Source organism: Lontra canadensis, unplaced genomic scaffold (assembly GCF_010015895.1).
Source record: "Lontra canadensis isolate GAN:19392208 unplaced genomic scaffold, GSC_riverotter_1.0 scaffold13, whole genome shotgun sequence".
Lineage (NCBI taxonomy): Eukaryota > Metazoa > Chordata > Mammalia > Carnivora > Mustelidae > Lontra > Lontra canadensis.
In genome coordinates, this window is record NW_022631007.1 from 3,773,409 (window position 1) to 3,797,737 (window position 24,329).

At 45.8% G+C, this 24,329-nt stretch overlaps 1 protein-coding gene across 1 annotated transcript in view; it reads left to right on the forward strand.

The window, feature by feature from the left end:
• The window catches only part of SGPP2 (sphingosine-1-phosphate phosphatase 2), a 106,822-nt gene that overhangs the window by 21,106 nt on the left and 61,387 nt on the right, over positions 1–24,329 (forward strand). The window contains exon 2 of the mRNA XM_032857323.1: positions 22,928–23,086. Coding sequence (XP_032713214.1) covers positions 22,928–23,086 — 159 coding nt within the window. The remainder of the gene's footprint in view (positions 1–22,927; positions 23,087–24,329) is intronic.

Below are 24,329 nucleotides of genomic sequence, written 5' to 3' on the forward strand. Positions count from 1 at the left end.
TGCCACATCAGAATGGCTTCTACCCTAAAATTTGGGCCAAATGTATATTAAATTGTCTTGAAGTATATTTAGTTTTGTGTTTCTTCCTTTTGATAGTTTGTAGTATCCAATCCCTTGCCATAAAAATGCTTTCCCAGGTCCTGCTCCTCCTCCTCAGAACTTATTGAGTTACAGAAAGTATACCATGGAGTGTTTTTTGCTTTGAGATAATGCTACCAGTTCTCAGCCTAATACACGAAGAAATAGTGTGCCAGACCCTGGACTCTACACTGAGCACTCAGCAATTCATCTGCCTCACTTTTCCTGCTCTTGAAGAGCTGTCAGTCTATCTGGGAGATGGGTACATTGATGAACATAACGTGTGGTGGGAAAAGACAAAATCTCAAAGATTTTCAGGGTTCGGTTGGACAAGATCTTCCTTTCTCAGATTCTTCCTTATTCCTTCTAAGAAAACTCTAAGTGAACATTTTGAAAGAAGTTGCTTCTAAGATTGCTGATGGACCCATGAAGGGAATCCAAAACTTACCAAATTTTGAATTAGGACAGCTGGCGGTCTCAGATTTTAGACAACAGTAAATATGATATCATATGGAAAAATATTCCTGGAGGTTTTTTTTTTTTAAAGATTTTATTTATTTATTTGACAGACAGAGACCACAAGTAGGCAGAGAGGCAGGCAGAGAGAATGGGAAGCAGTCTCCCTGCTGAATAGAGAGCCCGATGCGGGGCTCGATCCCAGGACGCTGGAATCATGACCGGAGCCGAAGGCAGAACCCACTGAGCCCCCCAGGCGCCCCTGGAGGTTTTTTTTTTAAATTACAGTATGTGATGTATAGATTTCATGCTTAAGACTAGAGTATCATAAGAGAATTTAAAAATGGGAAAAGACCTTGTGTGCCTGAGTAATATGGTAAAACTTTGAGCATGTGGGGATCAAGATTCCTATCAATTCCTGGCCAAACACATGGCCCAAGAGAGCATTAACTATTTTAGGGTGGAAGCCATTCTGAAGTGGCACAGGAAGTAGAATCATTGTGGAGGGATTGGGCTGTGAAAATCTACTGCTGTTGTGGGGAGTGGAGGTGGAAAGGCTAATGAGCTCTGGCTTCTTGGAATCCTCCCAGCACCAGCCTTGTATGGACCCATCACCTGCCTCATTAATGCACTGGCCCAGAATCCTCATTCTGAGGTGAGGCTTGAAAGGATTTGTTGGGTTTTGAATAATGAAGAAGATATGAATTGTCAGAGGAGATGGAAAGACCATTCCAGAAGGAGGGAACCACAGATCAATGTGGGAATGAATGAGCTATGTAGAAGGAACAGTTAGGAAACCAGACCCACAAAAGCAGGGGAGTGAGGTGAAAATAAAGTTGGTTCTTTGGCTGCTTAATCTGTTCTTGAATTCTAGGCTGAGGACCGGGGGGCTTAATCTTATAGAACTCGCACCTGTTCACTGTAAACAAGGGGATGGATGAAGAATGCAGATGATGAGAAGGTTAATTTGTGGGCTGAAATGGTGAGAGACAGGAGGTGGGGATCACTGGAGGTAGTGGCTGAACTGTTTTCCCTGGATGCTGGTAATGACTGGAGAAGGGAGGCATTGGGATGAGTCAGAGGCACCAAAACCAAAGGACAAATATTTTTTTTTTCTTATTACATGATTATTGTGTATTTACTGTGGAAACTATAAGTAACCAAAAGCTTGAAATGAAATGGTCAGTCTCAGTACCCAGATCACCCAGAGATATTTGTTGTTACTATTTTGGGGTATAACTTTCTGGACACTTTTCCTGTGCATATATTATATACAACTTTTTAAAAATACTGTTTACAAAAAAAGTACTCTTCTAATCTGAGTTTCCAGTTGACATATCTAGAACTTTGTCCCACATCAACAAATATTTGTTCACAATATTTTAATGACTACATAATATCCCATTTTCTATCTGTTACTTGTCATGATTTATTCTTGCCAGTCAATTAAGATCATTTCCACTTTTTCTGCTAACAGGCACTTACCCTGTTGCACTTACCCAAACACTATAATAGATGTTTGTGTGCACATCCCTATTGATTTGACTGAGACATTTTGAATGGATTTGCAGGACTTGGAGATGGATACCTTCTTTGCCATTTGTATCCAAAGATAACTCAGCATTCTGAGCCTGAAGAATTTGGAGCATAATGACTATGTTATTAACATAAATGAGAAAATATGGAAACAGGAAGAATTGCAGTTGTGAAAAAAGACACAGTAGATCAGTCAAGATTTTTTTTTTTTCTTTGGCTATAGGTAACAGTAAGCCCTATAATAGTTGCTTAAAATCTTTATTTTTCTCATGTAGCAGTAAGTCCAGTGTTGGTGAATGCCAACATTTGTTCAGCTGTTTCCCAATATCATCAAGGACTCATGCTGCTTCTTTTAGCTCCTCCAGCTTTAGCTTGTTGGCTTCTTGTCTCATGATGCTAAGATGGCTGCTGTTGCTCCTGGCATCTAGCCATGTTCAAGTTAGGAAGGAGGTGGAGGTAATGACAGCTGTCTCTATCATTTTTATAAGGAAAACAGAAGATCCTCCCCACCTCCTTACTTCTCACTGGCTGGAGTGGATGACGTGGCCACCCCTAATTGCAAGTAAGCTTGAGAAAGGAGAGAGGAGAATTGTCCAGATTGACTTGCCCTGTTGCCTGAGGTTCAACCTGAGTTTGGGTTCTGCTAACAAGCCAAAGGGGATGGGACAGCATCTAGTAAGCAATTCATGATGTCTCTGATGCTATGCTTTGACAAGCTGAGTTATCAGGACATTCAGGAGGTATTGCTGGGGACAGCGAGGAGCCCTGGTTTCTAGGCCGGGGCCACACGGTGGAAGAGAAGATCAGAAAGATCACTGCACAACCACAGAAGGAGCCAAGTTGGCAAGTCACACACATAGGACAAAGTTAAACAGCAGATTATTAGGTTTGAAGGAGCCAACTGTGGGAAGTGGGAAGAACTCTCATCTTTGTTATATGTTACAGAGGGGGATTGATTTCATCCTCCTAATGACACCTGAGTCATTCTCCAAATACTACTGAGTGCTTCCCATGGCAGGGCTGGGCACTGGGGTCACAGTGATGAATAAGGCGGGCAAAGCCTGTGCACTTCTGAGCTCACAGACTAGTGAAAGGAGGCACAATACCAATCAGGGAAGCAGATCATGTCAGGTAGAAATCGTGCCATGAGGACACACAGAGCTGGACGAGGGGAGAGGTGCGCCTCCCACACCCCACTTTACTGCCAAGGACCCTGAGGCAGGCGGGCCGATGTCCACAATGACCAGGTAGTATTTAGCAGAGCCTCGACCCTGATCCTGGTCAGCCCCGGAGCACAGACTTGGGAATTCACTTTTTGCCATGACTTCCTGGGCACCGCCGGCCAAGGCCAAGTGTGGTTGTTGGAACAAAAAGACCGCACTCCCTGCCGGGAGCTGCCTGGGCATGCCAGCCCCAGTTTATGGGCAGGATGGAGACACAGTGAAGGGATCCCAGTCTCCGAACTCCAGCTACTTGGGTTTGAACCAGCACTGCTAGGTGCATACCCTCGGGTGAGTTAGCCTGCTGTGCAACTAAATTTAGTGCCTTGCTATGCAGAGCACCTGAAACAATGCAGGTTAGGGGCACATGGGCAGCACTTAACACACGCTCACTGTGTGAGTTGTCACTTGTGGTGGCTTCTAGAGAATCTTGGCACCCTTCGATGTTAATGCTCACAACGCAGAGCGAGCCTCTGAAAGACATCCTTTTTGTCTCCATGTGAGAGACCTCACAGCCACAAATTTATAAACTGCAAACAGCCCGGTGGCATGGCAAGGGCTCGTGTTCTCCTGATGGCACATTTCTGAAGCACAGCATGCTCAAAATTTTATCTTCCCGCTTGACATGCTTTTGCAGACGGCACAATATGGAACCGGTCAGACTCCTAATTATGACAGTGGTCCAGAGCCAGAATCCAATCATCCCGTTGACAAAGAACTTGGTACAGAGAACGGTGACCAGCTGTTCCCCATCTCCAGTGAGCAGAGAGTAAAGAGGAAATGGGTTTAAGCTGCGTGAAGGATTTGGGTTATTTACGGTGGAATTTCCTGACAGTGAAGGTTGCCGAACATTAGGGGAGGGTTAGAGAGAAGACTTGGAGGAGTCCCGTCTGCGGAGATTCTGCAGACGTGGTGTTGGGTGTGTGACGGCTGCCATCGGAGCCTTCCAGCTGTGCTCTCTCCCTCTCTACCCATGTGGTGCTCGTAACCAAGTGACCCTTCTTGGAAAGACCAGGAAGGACGAGGGTGGTCTGCAGAGAAGATAAGGGGCTCCTGGTTAACCTATCTTGGGCATTCTGGGTGAGGACACATGAAAAATTGGGTTAATTCACTTTGCACTGAGAAGCCCATCTGGGTCAGGTGAGAGGCGGGAATGGTCAAGTCAAGGACCCGGCTGAGCATGGAGGACACAGGACAGCCCTGTATGAGGCCTGGTGAGTCTCCTCACAAGGCCCGTGGGCACTTACCCTGCTACTAGCCTTCAATTCTCAAAAGAACAAAATGTAGGGGGTTGAAAATTCTGGCCATTGTTTTGTTTTTTAAAGATTTTATTTATTCGTTTATTTGACAGAGAGACTCAGCGAGAGAGGGAACACAAGCTGGGGGAGTGAGGGAGGGAGAAGCAGGCTTCCCCTGCTAAGCAGAGAGCCCGATGCAGGATTCAATCTCAGGACCCTAGGATCATGAGCTGAGCCGAAGGCAGACGTTTAATGACTGAGCCACCCAGACGCCCCTGCCCACAAATATTTTAAAAGCCAGTCACATGTGGGCTAGAATGAGCATATCTCTGGGCCATAATTCTGCACATAGGGCCCTCTCCTGGGACCCCTGCTCTGCCAGGCCCTGCTGGCCAGGAGGAGGATGAGCAGCTCTCCAACTTCAAACCCGGACTCGAGGCAACAGAATTCCTCCTTCAGAAGGCAAACCTCTGTATTCATGGTTTGAGCCCAAAGAACTGCTGTTTTGTAGAGCAATAATTATCAAATATTGGCAATCTTGTATGCTTTGATCTAAAAGGAATCATTCACCCCTTAACAAAATAATATTTGATATAAAATGATACAATATTTGATATAAAGCAGAGGGAGTCTACTTATCCCTCTCCTCCCCACTCACTCTCTTCCTCTCAAATAAATAAAGTCTTTAAAAAAAAGAATAGTGATACATTGATTTTAAAACCGTATCCTCGCGACCAGTGAGAGTGGCAGCAGGTGTGCGTGGGAACCCAGGGCCTAGAGGTGACTGCTGAGTACCTGGAGGGGTGAGCGGTCATTACCATCGTCAACAGCTGACGTTCACTCAGCACTTTCTACATGGCACGCACTGTTCTAAACACCCCGCGCACATTGATGCATTTCGTTTTCGCAATTCTGGATGGTTGATGTTGTAGTTTATAGAATTGCAGACCCAGGCACAGAGCCAGGGCCACGGTGCTAGTGGGTGGCAGGGTAAGGAGAAACACCCCAGTGCTTACCCACGGTGCTGCCCTGCCTCTTCTGATCAGGGTGCCAAAGGCCATTCGGGTATTTCAAAACAGGGCGTTCATTTTGTGAACACGTTGCTCTACTTAACACTCTTCTGTAAAGGTCCCTTTGGAACCTCCAGGAATGAGACCTTTTCTACCTCAGGCCTTTTTTGTCAATGCAAATCAGGGAGTTTTCTCTTAAACCTGCCAAGAGTCTCAAGGGAAAGTGGGGGAGAACCTGGTGGCTTTTATCTGTCTAACGGAGAGAAGGGAAAATATATCCACGCTGGCTCTCAATGGAGGCTGTTCCTGTTTGCCAAGGTCCCGTGTTTTATATCCTCCTCTGGGGGTCAGACTCTGGAGAAGAGCAGCCAAGGTGACCTGGGCTATAGCTCTGCCAGGGCGGAAGTCTTGATGCCAGGAGAACGTGGGAGAGAAAGGGGCAAGTTCGGGACTAATGTGACTACTTTGTGATAACCTTTGAGGTGGCCTGTTACAAGAGGTCTTCCCAGTCCATGATTTGGAATAGATTTCTCCTCGCCATGAGCCACAGAGGTTTCACAGGTACAGGGGATCCAAAGTTCATGTAGATTTGCTCCTGGAGAGTTGAGCTTCTCAGACTTGATACCTAGGCTTGTTGCTTGACTAGCTTGAAACCCCGTCAAGCCTGAGCCTCAGTCACCTCCTCTGAAAAAAAGACAATTGGATCAAACAGTGGAGCTTTAAAAAAAAATAAACCAGTTTGGGCCTCACTCCCAATCTGGTAGATCACACTGACTCGAGGGGTGAGGTCCCGGCATGTGTGTTTTCTTCAGTTCTCTGGGTGGCTATTAAGAACTTCTAGATGGTTCTAAGGCCCCTTAAATTCAGAGTGTATGCTGATGGCAGGCTCAGCCCTCATTACTCTGTTCATTTAAGAAGTGTTTATCGGATGCTTGCTGGGGGGTAGGCGGAAAACAACCACTGTGCTGGATGCCGGGGGTCCCACAGGAAGACGTTGGTCAGGCTTGCTGTCTTCAAAGAGCTTGCCATCTGGTGCAGATGAACAAGCAGGTCCAAGAGTGAGAAACTCCAAGGTGGAATAAGCTATGAAGAGAATGGAACAGGGTCCTGCCATGGAGCCACTGGGCGGGGGACTGGAGAAGGCATCTCTAAGGGGAGGCTTTGAGGGGCTGGCATCTCAGAAATGGGAAGAAGCCAGCCAGGCAGAGCCAGGCTCAGTACAAAGGCCTCGAGGCTGTAACATGCTCGAGGAACAAGTATTAAAAGAAGGCCAGAGTGGTTGGAGCATAAAAATGGAGGTGAGCCTCCGGAGAGGCCGGAAAGATGCACAGTGGTCAGATCTCCAGCCTTGACCAGGAACATACATGTGGGCTTCCAAGAGCAACAGGGAGACATTTGGGGAGCCATTGCAGGGGGGAGCCATTGTTTTGTTAGCTTTCCCAAATGAATGGGTTCTCTCAGATTTACGGATTTACGTTTGTATAAGGTCATTTGGGGCTGCTCTGAGGAGATCTGAGAGGGAGGATTTATGAAACTAGTACTTGATATTTGGCCAATTAGGCCTTACTTTTTAAATTGAGATGCCAGCGAATTCACCCTTTTAGAATGTACAGTTCAGTGGTTTTTCATTTATTCACAAAGCTATGAACCAACCACCCAGCTCTGGAGATAAGATACCATAGCTCTAGAGATATCATAGCTCTGGAGATAGTATATCACCACTATCTACTTTGAGAATTTAAGAATAATTTGCTTTAAGTTGCAAAAATGTGACAGGATAAGAAATCACAGTGCCAACAACAGAGTGAGCGAGAGAAGGCTTGACGGGAACTATAGAGAAAACATGAAAACGCTTCCTGTTCATTCAGGACATGCACTAGAACTTTCTGTGAGGATGGAAACTTTCTATACCTGTGCTGTTCAAATTGGTAGCCATTAGCCACATGGGGCTATTGAGCACTTGAAATGTGACTAGAACAACTAACTGGATTTTTTATCTAATTAAATTTAAATTTAAATTAGCCACATATGGCTGCCATATTGGATGGAGCAGCTGTATGGCAACTTACAAATTCAGTCTTATCTGAGATCATTTCCCCCATGTCCCCTAGCTCCCTAGTTTCCAAAATGATTGAAATTTTCAAACATATGCTATACAAATTGTTGTATTTAAACTTAATCTTCACTACAAAGAAAAAGCTGCAGAGTTCCCACAAGGAATCCAGATGACAGGGTTGGGGGAAAGGCAGAAGGGACAGGGGAGCCTGTTCTGGAAATACATCTGAGTGGGAGTCAACTTGGTTGGCACCAGGCATGGGTGACATCTGTACACTCCCGGGAGGGCAGAGGAAAGTCACGAGCTTGGCCTCAGCTTCACAGCTCACAAGGAATAAAAGTAATTCCAAAACCAGAATATTTTGGAGGCCACGAAAGTAAGGTTGCTTCTCTGGCTCAGATTGTGGGTTGTGTGTGACAAGAACAAAATGGTCCCTTCCAGGATTCTGTCACCAAACTACCAGTCAAGAAGAATCAGAGAGCCATGAGAGGCTCTATAGACTCTTGTGCTTAAACTCATTAAGTTTTTTCCCCTCCCCAAAGTGCCAGTTAAGCTGCTCCTGTTATTTAAAAAAAAAAAAAAAAAGAGTCTCCAGCTGCTTGCTTTTTTTAAAATTATTTTTTTGGATGATGGGCTTTTCTATTCTTCAGAAGAAGAAAAGCAGCTCAGGAGTGCCTGTTTTCATTGCTCCTTATTTCCTGGGGGTCCCCTCCCCTTTCGTTTAACCACCAGGTTTTGCAAATAGGAGGCATACATGAAGACAAACACATTTAAGATGCTTCTTATCCTAAAGCTTCTTGAAGTGTTTCAGAGCAAAAATAAATCCTTGGTATTTATTATGTATGAAGTTATGAAAAGATGAGATGGCCTTTAATGAATATTTTATATTTATCTATAAAATCTGACATGCTGGGGAAACCAGAAATACTCACTGCTCGATAAACTTAGAAGAAAAAAATAACCGACCTCTAAAATTGCAGTGTTTTAGGACAAGTCACAAATGGAGACAGAGATCCCATAGACAACATATTCTAAAGTATTTCTTTAGCTAATTTATGCATTATATATGATATGTTGTGGCTTCCTACTTTGACGTATATATCTTCCTGTAACCTGGAAAGCCAGGTTCATGTTTAGAATTCTTAGGCTCCCAGAGTTTCAGGTTGGAATGTTGCAAATTCAGGAAGCCAGCCCGTCACCCATCCAGGACTACAAGATTCTCCCCCCCCCCCCATATCCCCTACCTCCCTTACCACCCCCCTACCCCACCCTGTGCCTGGGCTGTCCACATCCCCCTCCCCCACTACCAATGGCTAGCACTCAGGTCTGAGGAGTGCACACTGGTGCTCCCATCCACAGACCTCCAGGAGACACCTGCATATGCCCTGTAGGCAGGTGCTTGGGCATTTCAGCCAAGAATGCTGGGGTTCCAAGTGCCTGGAGAACAATCTGGAAGACTAGACCTCTTCCTTGCTCTGTGAGAAAGGACATGGCTCAAGGAGGGTCAGAGTGGGGCGTCTAAATCACAGAGTCCAGAGCATGGGCCCTGGTGGCCTAGCTCTAAGGGCAGCACTGAATCTTTTAAGAGCAAATTAACCATTTCAGTGCTTCTGTGTTGAAACCAGCGAGCTGGGACAGTGGAAGAGTCTCTCTTGAGTTACCCTTCAAGATCCAGTCCTCCACATGGTCTCCGTTACAGAAATCAGAAGTTTTTAGTTTGGTATTTCCAAGCCTCTTGAGTGTTTTTATTTAGATTCTGAAGCTTTATTGAGATATAATTCACATACCATGCAGTTCACCAATTTTACTCATTTTTAGTATATTCCCTATATTCTATGCTGCCATCACCACGATCAGTCTGTGAGCATTTCCATCACACTAAAAAGAAACCCGTATCCATTAGCAGTCTCTCCCCTCAATCCAGCCCTAGGCAACCTCCAATCTTCCTTCTTCCTTTCTTCCTCCCTTTATTCGTTCCTTCCTTCCTTCCCTCCTTCCTTCCTTTCTTCCTTTCTTTTTAAGATTTTATTTACTTGTTGACACAGAGAGAGACAGCGAGAAAGGGAACACAAGCACCGGGAGAGGGAGAAGCAGGCTCCCCGCTGAGCAGGGAGCCGGACGCCATCTCCATCCTAGGACCCTGGGATCATGCCCTGAGCCAAAGCAGATGCTTAACAACCCAGCCACCCAAGCATCCCCCGAATCTACTTTCTGTTTCCACGCATTTGTCTGGTCTTCATGGCATGATTCTGTGCTTTTCAAACTGTTTCCCCTTTCATGGTGTCTGGGCCCAGAGAGAACAGTGTAATTTCAGTACATTCAAACATTTTATTTGTTTTCTCAGTAGTATAGATCAGTGCTTCCTGAACATTAATCTTCTCACCTTTTAATGCACGTGCAAATCACCTGGGGAGTTGGGTTAAAAGTCGCGGTGATTCTATAGGTCCGGGGTGGGGCCTCAAATCCTAAATTTCAAACAAGAAGAAGAACACGGATGAGGCTTGAGGCATGATTTTAGCCGGAGCAGCCTCCGTTTCAGACAGAGCGTGGAGGACTGTCTTAGCCGGGAAGGCGCCCGTTATCACCCGGAAAGCCGCGGGAAGCGTGCGTGTGTCGGCACGAGGCAATGGACGGGGCTTGGCTACGTGGGCCTCCGACTACCCTTCTGAAATCCGGGTGGGAGGATACCCCCCCAACCTTTTTCTTTTTCTCTCTTCTGTCTTCAGATCTGCGCTCTCCCTGCTGCATGCTGAGCCCCGTTTAAGCAGCAGAGATGCCAACGGGTTGTGGAGGGGGAGGTGTTCAGCCTGGTCTGGTTCCCTGGCTTATCAGGGCTGCAAACCCACGTTTCTCTGACCATCTCCGATGCATCAAGGTCATCGGTTCTGGTCATGCCGCGCGTACTGGAAACTGTGTTCCATGAAAAGAAATGAGAACCACATTTTCAGCGAGTTTGGTGTTTTCAGCGAGTTCTATGTCCTTTGGTCTATGAACTGTGGACCCGGTGACAGAGATGAGCTGAAACCCGGAGCCTCTGGCTTGGTTCAGGGTGGGGCATCACCCGGCCCATGTCATTCGGTTGCTGTCCATGGGATAACTCACTTTCTCTGGGTTTCATCAAATTGTTTTTGTTCCTGTGGTTTCTTGTTAAATAACTGTATCATCAGATCCCACATGAGTAAGCCACGGCCAGAAGCCGAAACCAGGCTGTCTTCGTCTTCCCCGATGGCCCGTGGAAACTCTCAGAGGGTTCAGCTTCAGATGCAAAATGGGAGCACAGGGAGGCTCACATGGGTCTGTGGGGGGCAGGGGCAGAGAGGGGCCAGGTGTAATGCCCTCTAAGAGCACAGCATGGGATGGGGTTTGGTGGACCTGTGGCAGCCTGTCTGTGAATAACCCTTGGACATTCTGCAGCTGTAAGAGATGGGAACTCATAAGAAAGGACAGGACTGCAAGCATATGGTGGCCATTTAGGCACATCCCTGATGGGTCACTTTCTGGCTCCCTCTCTGCGGTCCCCTGTCACCCAACCTCCTTGTCCGGTTCTTAGGACTCGTCTGTCTGGCTCTGGTCTTCCTCTGGCCCAGCTACCAGCAGCTCCCCTTGCAAATACCTTACACTCTGGCTTACAGGATGTGTCCCGCTCGGGGACATTGTGGTTGGCTGCCCCCGTAGCTCTCCTCATGCTCTCCCCTTCGGCTGAAGGCCTGTTTTCCCTTTGTTGTCTGTCACAGTCCCAGTCACCCTTCTGGGACATCTTACTTGCCTCTTCTATGATTTTTTGAATTTATTTTATTTATTCATTATTGTGTTTAAGTAGGCTCCATGCCCAACGCGGGGTCCAACACAGGACTTGAACTCACGACCCTGAGATCAAGACCTGGGCTGAGATCTAGAGTCAGCAGACTAACCAACCAAGTCACCCAGGAGCCCCTGATGTCTTTGTTTTTTAATCATCTTACTTCTTTCCCTCCTTGTATTCCACTGTAATTGGATACTTCTGACAATTTCTTATTAGTTATACTGTTAAAAAAGCAATGCAAATACAACTACCATTTATTCAATATATACTGAGTGTCTGATGTGTTATGATGTGGTTTATAGAAGGGACTTCATTTCCTCTTCCATACATCTTTGCAAGGGAGCTGGTGTTAAACGCACCACACAGATGAGAACACACCCACTGCTCAGGTGAGACATACTTCCTGCACAGGTGAGAAAGTTCAAACCTCCCCAGCAGATCTGTCATTGGACCCAAGACTGGCTAACACCCAGGCCCTCTTAGGTTCCATTTAGATCCATTTACCTCAACCAGAGGTGGCTGGAGCTGATGAAGGAGGGCTCTGGGTTGCATGCAAACCCTAGGACTTTCAGAGCCTTGCATGATGGATTATGGGACTGCTTCTCTTCCTCAGCATAGGGACTGTCATGGCTCATGCTCATTTCCAGGTCATTTTTTCTTTCTTTTCTTTTCTTTTTTTTTTTTTTTTTTAATTTTATGTGTTTGAGAGAGAGAGCACAAGCAGGAGGAGCAGCGACAGAAGTGGGGGAGTGGCAGGCTCCCCTTGGAGCTGGGAGCCAGATGCAGGCCTCTATCCCAGGATGGGAGATCATGACCTGAGCTGAAGGCAGATGCTTAACTGACCGGAGCCACCCATGTACCCGTCATTCTCTATTTCTTCAGCAGTGTACTTTGTGGCCCTTGGACGGCCTTAAAAGGCACCCCTGTAGCTTTTGCATAATCTGGCAAAGAGAACTTAAGTCATTGGGAAAACAAAACAAGCAAACAGTAGTACTAAAAAATATAAACAAGGGGGTTGCAGGGAATGTCATAGGTGTGGATACTTATTTGGTCAGGTTAAGAAATGAATGAAGAGAGAGGCTCCTGGAACGGTGCCTCCAGATGCCCCCGCAGAAGTGAGCAGAGAACTCGGTACAGCTGGTGGCTGGCGAGAGTCCTGCTCACACGCGCACAGGCCAGCCTTCAGACTTGTTTTCTGTGTCAGTCTGTGCAGGAATCTGCCATGCAAACGGGTGAGTGAGAAACTGGAACGCAATGAAGGCAACACTTGTAAAAAGTTGACAGCCTGGGGCGCCTGGGTGGCTCAGTGGGTTAAGCCTCTGCCTTCAGCTCAGGTCATGATCTCGGGGTCCTGGGATCGAGCCCCGCATCGGGCTCTCTGCTCAGCAGGGAGGCTGCTTCCCTCTCTCTCTGCCTGCTTCTCTGCCTACTTGTGATCTCTCTCTCTCTGTCAAATAAATAAATAAAAATTAGAAAGTTGACAGCCAAAATCGTGATCTTAAATAATATTTAGGGACCTAGGGAAATACAATACAATAAATAATGCTTAAAAATTTAAGGGAGGCGTGGGTGGCTCCGTTGGTGAATCATCTACCTTGGGCTCAGGTCATGATCCCAGGGTCCTGAATTGGAGCCCTACATCAGGCTCCCTCCTCAGTGGGGAGCCTGCTGCTCCCCCTGCCTGCTCCTGCGTGCTCTCTCTCTCTGACAAGTAAGTAAATAAAATCTTCAAAAAAAATTTAAGAGCAGAATCTCAATTTTGTTAGAATACATGTCACCACATGATCTCACTTACACGTAAGAAAAAGACCAGTGGAGATATCCAAAGGGGTTGAGTCTCAGGGGTGGGACAAGGGGTCATTTTTACTTTATTTTTATGTAGTTTTTGGACTCCCAAATGTTCTCCAGTAAAATGTGTTAATCAGAAAAAAAACATAAGTGATAATCAGAAAATCAGGGAAAAAACACAAAAAAACAAGTGATATATTTAAAAAAAAAAAAAAAGCCCAGAACTTTAACTCAAAAATATTAAAAGTGAAACAAGATGAAAACAAAACAAAACAAAAAAAGAACAGCCTTCCAAAGGCACAAAGAAACCAGAGTGTGCCAGGGACAAGCTGGGTGGGAAGGACCATTGTTCTGACCCAGCGTGGCTTTCTTCTTCATGTCCTTTCATGGGTGTGCACACAATTTCAAAGCTTTTCCTAAGTTTATTTTTGTGACCAGTGGCTTTAAACTGGCTCAGAGAGAACCTTCCAGAGGGAACTGCAGTTTGAAAACATGGTGGACATTGATGGAACTTCCCCAGCATTTCCCCTCCCACACACGCAAGGCTTAGGGAGAGCGTGGAGGGAGCCAGCCTCTGGGGAAGCGTGCTCCCCAGGTCCGTCTGTCCTTCCTGGATCTCTTCCACCCCACTCCCTCTCGTGCCCACTGCCACTTACTGACAGTGCCCCAGGGAGTGGATGTGGGCCAAGAAAGAAAAATTGTTCCAAAGTACTATCTTCACCATCTTGGATTCCTGGAGAGCTCTAAAAGTAGAGGGCTGGATTTAAGAAGTGGGGAGGGGCAGCGAAGAGAAGGTTTTTTTGCTTTCCTCCTTCTCCATGGACACACAGGCCCACACTACAACGGTAGCCTTGGACAAAGAAAACTCCAAGTTAAAAATGTCATGCCCTGTTTTGCCCAGCTAAACAAGAAAGGAGCACGAAAGCCTCTGGATAAAACCCCCTTGACTTCGGTGGCCAAATGGTCAGGCTTTATTTTCCTTTTGTCTGATTAAAATGTGTTTTTAAGTCTTTAGAAGTAAAAGATCACCAAGAAGAAAACTTTCCATGGACCCAAGTAGTTTTCTTACATTTTGGTGGTGCCTTCTAATGCTGTAGAAAATGTTTTCTGAAGGGACTTAGGAATGGGTGAGTTCATGCTGCCTGTTAGAACTAAATCAGCCTGTCCACATTCTAAATGTGTGCATCAGGGCAGGAGGGATGAAATTCCCGGATTAAAACTAATGAACTCCAAGTTTATAAGACTCCCTCTTGCACATACAGCTCTTCCAAACGTCATTTTGATAAGTTAATATAAATGAATCAGAAACATCTGCACCAAAAATCCCCATGAATACGCAAGGGCTTACCAATTAAGTGGAAGAATGTTTGGTACAATGTGTTTCAGGTTTTAGCAGATCTAAAATGTTTTCAAAAACAGTTAAGTTCTTAACACATTTTGAGAATTTAAAGGACAGCTGGTTCTCCTTCATCCCCACCCCCCCTTAAAAATGGGAATGGTTATTTCTGTTCTTTGTGGTGACTTCTGCTGCTCTTAACTGCCTGGGGAGGGAATTCTCTGAGTAGAGGCCCACATCTCTCAGCTTTACAAGATGCTGTCCTACTCTCTCTCTCTCTCTCTCTCTCTCTGATTCTTCAATTTCCTTCGAAGCAGATAATCGTGTGTGTCAGGCACAGGGTTCTGGAAGTGATGATGAGACTGCGTTCTTTCAAGCTGTAGGATCCGTTTCTAGCTTCAGGTGGGGCAGTGTTGCCCTGGTGGGTCACTGTCATAATTTCAAAAATTTCACAATCTGGGGAGCCCGGGGGGCTCAGTGGGTGAAGCGTCTTCCTTCAGTTCAGGTCATGATCTCAGGGTCCTGGGATCGAGCCCTGCTTGGTGCTCCCTGCTCAGTGGAGAGCCTGCTTCTTCCTCTCCCTCTGCCGTTCCCCCTGGTTGTGCACTCTCTCTCTCTCAAATAAACAAATAAAATCTTGAAGAAAAAAAAAAAAGAGAGAGAGAGAGAGAGAGAGAGAATTTCACAGTCTGTGATACTTATCGGTCTGCTCCTTCTGCTGGTGCCCAAAAGCCAACTTTTGAGGAAAAGAAAAAGAAGACATCAAACGCCCAGAGGATGGGCTGAAAGGTGATGGATCAGCAGGAGGGAAAAAAACAAAGCTCAAACCCCACTAGAACCTGCTGTCGAATACCGCGTCGGGTCCAGTCCCTTCCAGCCACTCTCTTATTCTGGGACACAGACTGAGGGGTCCCAGCAGATGTCAGCCAAGCAGATGAAAGGGGTTCGTGGGCAGTTCTCTTTCAAGCTCTTTTATTCAAGGAAGCTGCCCTTCCATTTTATTGACTCTCAGTGTTACCATCCTACAATTTTAATCACTGAGCCCTGAGCAGACATCGGTGAGCTCACCCAACTTGTAATTCTATCTGGACTTCAAGATGAAAGGAGAAACCCTAGCTCATTCTTGTTCCTTCTGTTTCCCCTTCAAGGGACACTGCCAATCTTTCTTAGGCTTGCTAAGTAATCATCATTTAATTGTCTCTGTGGGTTGGACAGTCTCGATTCCCTGAACTTAAAAAATATAATAATAAGAGTAACTAAAAGTGATGGGAGCGTATTGGTAAACAGACGTGAATCTAGGACACCACCAGTCTACCTGACTGTGGAAACAGTGGGAACCCCCCCCCATTTAAGTTCAGGGCAGCTAATGAATGATATTTTCCGATGACGTTAAGAAATCAAAACACCAAAGAGATAAAGCAGGGCTTCTTCTCACTGTTTCTGAGCCAAAATTTGTTTTAGTCTTGTCAGAGCAGATCAGATCATGCTCTTATATGAAACTGTCTCAGCAATTTACTGCTCCTGCCAGCCTAAAACCCCAAGGCTTGGCCTGACCCCGCTCCTGCTTTGCACCTCTCTCTTTGTCTCTCTCCCCACCTCTCTCTCCCTCCATGTTCCGACGCACAGACCTGGTTGCTTGTTTCAGGGTCTTAGTAAGCAGTCTCTCTGACCCTCAGACCCCGAAGGAACTGGCTCACCTCCCCGTCTGGGGCTCAGCTCGAAGGGGTCCTCCTTGGAGAGCAACCCCTAAAACACACATACCACTTTGTATCACACTATTCGCTTTAATTTCCTCACATTGCTGACTGAAATAATCTTGCTTATTGTCAACTTTCCATCACCAAAGAGCAAGCAATGAATGACTCATCTACAGAGACATGGCCTCTGTGGAGAAAAGATTTGCCATTTTCAGTTTTCTTTTGAAATGTTGGGCCTTGCTTGGTTTATACATGGTGTGTTAACATGCTAGGTAGTTGTGTCTCATGATAGCTTGAGAGAGTTTATTTTATAAAAATTCCTCCAGGGTGTAAGGACAGGTCCACCCAAGCTTAGTCTTTCAGAGCTAGATGGCAGGACACAAAACTTGCAAATCATAGATTCTATTGAAAGAGGCATTGAGTTGCTTGAATTCGCCTTTCCCAATCTCTGGGCTCTAGATCAGAAATTCTGGCTGAATATATGCAGGGTATGACAGCAAGACTAGGTGGAGTTTTAGTCCTGAATCTATTGCCTTTTGAGGCATTGCCTTAACCATGGAAGGTATTTTTCTGAGGAGCCCCCAGTCTCCATAAATGGCTAAAAATCTGGACACCAGAGGCTGATGCCCCTCTTCCCCCACAATCCTAAGCACATGAAGAAATAGCCAATCTTGAAAAATAATCCTGGGCAAGTAGGTGCCAGGTGGCAACCCTCGGAAATGAATGAGGACGAGTGTGCAGGTTGAATGCACGTGAATGTGGATATAAGGAGAAATGACAAAGAACTTCCAAAGTTGGGTTAAAAAAAATTTAGAACTTCCAAAGATCATCGGCTTTAATAGGATATGGGATACTTTCCTCTTAGTTTTTCATCTTTCCTTTAAAAAAAAAAAAAAAAAAAAGCAAATTGCTACCTCCTTTTTAACGGAGAACCCAAGGACAGATTCTCAGGCCTGCAGAGGTCAGAGAACCTAGTTTTCAAGCCAGGATCCTGCAGGATTCTGACAGCATGGCAAAAGCTCTTTTTAGGGAAATAAGGTTTGTTTTTCTTTGTTGGGATGCCCGAGAGGTGAGTCGTGTTTTCCAAACTTCATGACTCCCTCACTAATTTTGGATTTGTAGTCCAGGAATTTATACAAACCCTTCTCCAATGAAGGCAAGGAGCCCAAATGCCTGGGGGCTTGCTTGCTTGCTTGCTTGCTTTCTTTCTTCATAATCAGTTGGATATTCAATCTGGCTGCTGTTTCAGGGGGAGCATCTCTTTTAAGATTTTTTTATTTATTTCATACAGAAAGAGAGATCACAAGTAGGCAGAGAGGCAGGCAGAGAGAGAGGGGGAAGCAGGCTCCCCGCTGAGCAGAGAGCCTGATGTGGGGCTCGATCCCAGGACTCTGGGATCATGACCTGAGCCGAAGGCAGGCGCTTTAACCCACTGAGCCACCCAGGCACCCCATGGGGAGCATCTCATACACGTGCCAATCTGAGAGCTTGACTTTTGTCTTTGAAAACTCCTCAGTGGGCTGGCCTTTCTACTCAAAGTTCGCAGCTGCACAACAGGGCAGCCCAGGGATCACGTGGGAGCTCGGGAGAACGCGCGGCCCGATGCAGGTGATGCGCATGCCCGTTAGAACCGCGAAGTGTTTTCTGGGAAATCTCTCCTGCTACCTTCCCTGGTCATGGCCGGTCGCTCAGTCACTTCTTTGTGCAGAGTGCTTGGCGAGCGTTATCAGCAACACTGATTTAATCCTGCCAGTGTCCCTAAGGGGTAAGTGCTCTTATTATTCCCATTTACAGAAGGGGAAACTGAGGCCCTGGGAGATCATCGCACTGGTGTGAGACTATGCAGTCGTGCATGTTGGTCCTTTGCTCCAGAGTCCGTGGTCCTGACACCCGGGCCTGGTGGCCTTCCCTCTGCCCGGCTCTGTGTTCACTGGTTGCTTTCTCGTCAGGGTGTAAAACTTCCCTAAAGCAAGCCTCGGTGAAGGGAATGCTGCTGTTCAATGTGTTTTTATAAAAGAGCTTTGGGCCTTTAACTTCTTTTTAAGTAAGACCAGGCAGTACCCCATTTAGATGTGACCCCCCTCGACCCTAGAAGATGAGCTTCCTACTGCTGTCCGTTTGAAGTGTCCTGCTTGGGGTGCCTGGAGGGCTCAGTCGTTAAGCGTCTGCCTTGGGTTCAGGTCATGATCCCCGAGTCCTGGGATCGAGCCCCGTGTGGGCTCCTTGCTCAGCAGAGAGCCTGTTTCTTCCTCTGCTGCCTCCTCTGCTTGTGTTCTCTCTCTCTCTGTCACATAAATAATAAAAAATAAAGTGCCCAGCTTAGAGCCTCAGACGGCATGCCCCTAGACATGAATCCCTTCGGGCTCTGTTGAAGTAGAGGACTCTCTCAAACTTGACCTTTCAAAAACACGGTTACAGCTCTGATCTGAAAAAAAAAAAAAAAAAAAAAAGAAAAAGATAAGTAAAATGACCTCGCAACGACATTGATCCTGAGTTTATCAAATCCTTTAAATAAAGACCTCAAGGTCGGCAGACCCATAGCCTGTGTCCTTCTGACCCTGGGTTCATTACAGAAAGGTACGAGAGGTCTGACAGAGATGAAAGTCAGTGGTTTTCAAGCTGATCTCCAACCTGTGTTTAAGGAGACACTCCAGAGAAAGACTTGGGGGTACAAGGTGGCCTGGCCTGAAATTAGGGGTCCCTTATACTTCCCCTCACTTTCAGTTAGTCCAGTCTTCCAGTCTTATTTTATAGAATAGGCTCTGGGATGGCATTTTATTTAAGGCGCCTTTCCCTACCTGTAATTGTTTTTTGTATATTAAAAAGCAACTGAGCTAACCAGACTCCATCCTCTGCCGCTGAGGTGCAGAAGGGCGAATTCACCTCCCCAGGGTCACCTATTGTTTTGGCTAAAAGCAGTTCCTTGTATTCCTCCTCTGAAAGCTCAAAGGCTGGGCCAGTTGCCAAGGTCTGGGATCCGACTCCACTGCTGTCTGGGCCAGCCCTCACTCCATCCAGCGGTGCGGACCCGGCCGGATTTCCTTTTTGTGTAGGACTCCTCAGAGTGTATTTGGAAAACCAAACCCCATTCAAGGTGTTCAGGGGTGGAGGGCGGGGGGGGGGGGGGGGGGGAGCCACGTCCAGAAATCCTGTACCTGCGTGCCCTTCCCCTAGGAGCCTGCAGCCACCCTGTGTGGTTCCCCTTCCTTCTGATTTACTTATGCCTTGAAAGCAGCCTTGCTGAGAACACGCAGCGGCAAAACACAGCAGCTGTTCTCTACCCAAAGGCCGTTCCCACAGCCCCATCTTGGGAGCCTGCGTTAGAGAAAATTATGCCCTGAAAGGAAAAATTGTTTTCACCTGTGGAAACACTTTTTGTTTTCTAAGTTCCCGAAAACTGAAGCAATAAACAAAACATGCAATTAGGAATGTCCAGGACATTTGCCACTAGTAATAATGGATATGTGGTCCTTTCTGTCTTATCCTCCCTGTTGACTAGAAACATCTTCATTTGGCTTTGTGACAGATGAGCAGCTTACTGAGAAATAGTGGATTTCTACGCATAGGTCTCCACCCACCTAAATATCCAATGCCGTTATGATCTTTTGTGTAAAAACTAGCTGCTAATTCCTGCCTCCTGGGTTCGTAGTCCAGAGACGCTGCCCACAGCCTGGCGTGTCAGCCCTGGTATGTGGCTGGTTCTCCAGAAATAGAGGAGAGTCCTGGGACCTGGTTTCCTTTCTCCCAGCTTCGACTCCGCTCCTCTCTGCCGTTGGCTTTATCTACAATTCCCTGTTTCTGCTCCCTCTAATTGTTCCCATTGAAACCAACACAGGCACTGGCATTCTTGTTATGTCCAAAGATATATTGAAGTCCTACACTGAGATTTCCTACAAGGGAAATGTAGATTCTGGTTCGGAAAAGACAAGAACTCTTTTATTTATGTTCATCTAATTCCCAAGAATTTGGAGACCGATATTGGCTCTCCTGCTACTTAATTACATATTCAAAGATGTTATCTAAAAACTCCTTCGGGTGTCCTATATATGCGCTGATATTTTTAGTTTCACTTTTGCTTCTTCTGTTCCTAAGAAGATTTAAAGAATATCTAACTCTCCTCCAAAGAAGAGAATTCCTCAGAGATTGTAAAAAGCAAGTCAAAAGATGTTAATTAGTAGTATGTCACACGAAAGTGATTTGCTGTCATCCCTGACAGTCTTTCAGTTACTTGCCAGGATTAAGGTACTGAACTTGGTCTCAGGTAGAGATCTCTGGGGTAGGGAAATGGTCCTTGCTGAGTGTTGATAATGTCCTGTAACCTTTAGGTATCATGAAACAACACAAGGGAGGTGTTTGACCTTTTTCAGAGTCTGGGAAATTCCTCCCTGTAAAGCTTCAAGGCAGGACAGATTCCTGGGTATACTGGTAGTTGGTGGATTAAAATAACGAATCTTTATGCACAAAGGGGTTTTTTTTACAGGTTTTGTCTCAAGGACGGGCTTGTAGGATGTACACTTATAAAACAGAAGCCTCTGGATTAAGTCCTCCTATCAGAGAGGGGAAGGAGCTTGTCATTTATTTGTCACAATTTTATTTTATTGGTTCTTGTTCTGCAAATCCAGCCCTAATATCTTGGCAGAGAGGTGAAACTCTGTATGCTTCCTTATTTCATTCATTGTGGGCATTATTGTCTTCCCTATTTAGGATGGATCTGTCGCCATCCTAACTTGAATTTCCTTAGAAGTAAATTTCGTCCCTGAAGAGACATGCAGTGTTTAGCTAAAAGCATGTTCTTGCCCCTGACCAGTGACTTTCTTCTGGGTTTTGCCATGCACTTCTTGGCTTGAGGCCAAAGCCTTGAACTTCTCATGACTGGAGCTAAGAGCAGTGTCAACTTCCCCCTGAGTCACAGGACTCAGGGGGTGGGAGGGAGGTGGAGATGTTAGAATAAAATTGGGAACCTTTTAGGAGAGAGGAATGCATACTTGGCAGGCAGCCAACAGTGTCAAGTATAGTTAATATTCATGCAATTTCCAAGGTCATTTTTTTTTTATTCCTTAAATATAAAAGTAATCGTGGCTTTTTTCAAAGCCTCAAACACCATATTGGTCCTTTAAGACTTCATTCCCCCGAACAGTACTCTCTGGCACCCCCAACAAGAGCGCCTGGAAGCCAGGCACTGTACCTGGCTCATCTGAATATCCTTGGGACACACAGGTTCTCGGCTGCAGTAGGCACAGAATGAGTGTTTGCAGAATAAATGCATATGCAACTTACTCTCTGAATTCCCCTAGGATTTGAGCACCTCAGACTTGATGTAAAACAAAGCAGAGCCAAAATGCAGACCTACAAAAGTCCTTTTACACCATTGCCCCTGCCATAGGTCTGCATCTTCTCCCTATTTTCATCCTTGACATTTTGCTTTGATTTTTATTTTTATAAAGTTTATGACTACCATAAAAAGCAGCATGAAAACTCTGTTTTTTAGATAGATTTAACAGGGTGACCATGTTTTTGTTTGTTAACTCATTACTAATCTACCATAATTTAAGGACATTTGTCATAGTTTAAAATAGATTGCATAGTCCTGTTTTAACCCCCTTAAGTCCTTTTTTTCCCCCTGCCTGCTGCCAGGATAAGAGGGAGGGAAGGAATGGTTGAAAATAGGATTGCATTTTAGCAGACCCTGAATGTTCTTGATGTGTTTCTTATAGCATCCCTCCACTGGGTTGACCGTACTAATCCCATTTAAAAGGTAAACACAAGGGGCACCTTAGTGGCTCAGTCAGTTAAGCATCTGCCATCGGCTCAAGTCGTGGGATCAAGCCCCAAGTCTGGTTCCCTGCTCACTGGGGAGTCTGCTTCTCCCTCTCCCTCCACTAGGTCTCTCTCTCAAATAAATAAAAATTAAAAAAAAAATAAAAGGTAAACTAAAAATATTCACTGGTGAGTGATGTTTCTAAAGTCCCCGTATTCGTTATCCGTGACTGCTGCAGTCCCCTGTCAGACCACCACTCGCTCAGTGGCTCAAAACAACACAAATCTATCTTTTTCAGCTATGGAGGTCCAAGGTCCAAAATGGTTCATATTCAGACAAAACCAAGGCATCACCGAGGCTTCATAGCTTTCAGAGCCTCAAGGGGAGAATCTTCCCTTTCTTTTTTCCAGCTTTCAGGGGTGCCCTGCCTCCCTTGCCCATTGGCCCTCTCCCCATTTTCAGATCACCCTCTCCTTGACCTTCCTGCCTCCCTCTCCCATTTTGCGAGGATCCTTGTGGTCACACTGAGCCCAAAGAGATTATCTCTCCATCTCAACATCGTTAATTACACCTGCCAAGTCCTTTTGGCCATGTAAGGCAGCAAGTTCACAGTTCCCTTAGGATGGGGGAATATTTGGCTGTGTTATTCTACCTACTATAATCCTAATCCCAGGAAGTGTCTTCACAGCATTTGCCTTCTGTATATACAAAGGAGACAAGATTGAGGCTTGCGTGCCTCCTGCTAATAGCCTGTCATGATGCTACTTAATTTTATGAAGATCTAACCTCTTCTGTATCAGGGTTGAGAACACGGATAACAATGCTACTGTAATTACATCATGGAAACACCCTGGCAGTTGAGAGCCCATGAGTTTTACACAGAAGTTTTAAAAAACTTGCCCTACAGTGACATGTTGGAGGAACTCAGAGTCTTCTAACTTTTGTCTTTTAGGCTTATGTACAGAAGTACATTGTGAAGAATTATTTCTACTACTACCTATTCCGATTTTCGGCTGCTCTGGGTCAAGAAGTCTTCTACATCACATTTCTTCCATTCACTCACTGGAACATTGATCCTTATTTATCCAGAAGACTGATCATCATATGGGTTGTAAGTATGCCTATTACTTACTAACCACAACGATGCCTACAACAGCCACCTGCTTTGGAATTCAAGTACTTTGCATATGTGTTGTTGTTGTTGTTGTTGTTCTTCTTCTTCTTTTTTTTTTTAAATCACTTAGAGTTAAATTTTTATATGGTTTACTTTGGAAATATTTAAAAGCTATGAACATAACTTGTTTTGTTTGCAAAAACCAGACAAACCTGTGATGCGTGTACATTGGCACACACCTCTATTTGCGGGAATAAACCCAGAAGAGCAAAGATGTGAGGTGCAGAGAAGAAAGGACATTTCTGAGAACCCATGTAGGGGCATAAAAATGCATCCCCCCAAGAGGCCAATTTTAGTACAGTCTGACCCAAAACTGAAACTAGAAGCTGTTGACTGATCATTCCAAGTGTTCTTAGAAGCTTAGAACTAGGGACCTGGCCTGTGGGAGGACTCTACCCATCACTGCTTGAACGTGGTAATGCTTAGCGACTAGTCTGTGAAGGCGAAGGAGTTTTAATGGTCAGCCAGTTCAGAGGTCAGACTGCTTCCCTGGGCGGGGGCGCATCAGAGCGAGGCTGCCAGCATGGCTGTTTCCACAACTCAAGATTCTGTGCTGAAAACGGGGGTTCAGGAACACTTGGCTGTGTGAAGGGATCTGGGTTCTTGCGCAGCTCTGCTCTGAAAAGCTGTGTGATCTTAAACAAATGACTCCACCACTCTGGGCTTTATTTTTCTCGTTTGTAGACCAAGTTCAAGGGGCCTCAGTCAGAAACCATAACGTCACATGTCCTTTAGGACAGGGGAAGGGAAATCAAGGGGTGAAGTCCTGGGTGGGGAGAGTGGTGGGGATGGTTAGGGGTGGTAGAGGGAGTGGGGGGTGTCAGTGAGAGTCATGGTATTGCCACTAGGGGCACTGGGGAGCAGCCACCTCTCTGTTCCACCTGTGACTGCCCTGAAGCAAATGGGCTGGAGCTGTTAGATTTGTTTTTCGTGGGAAGCCTCCCATTTTTTAAATGTAGGCATACATCTTTAAAACATTATGCATCAGCTGAACAAAGAATCCTTGAAGTCCACATGTACGAGGACTGGTTTGAAGCCTCTAGCCTAGAGCTTTAACCACTAAGGTCTCCAGGGCTCATGGTTATGATTATTTGGCCCCAAATTCTTCCTGACTTTTTTTTTTCTCCTTTTCTCTCTAAACCGACAAGCCACTGGTTCCTTTCCCCATCCCTGTATCCCA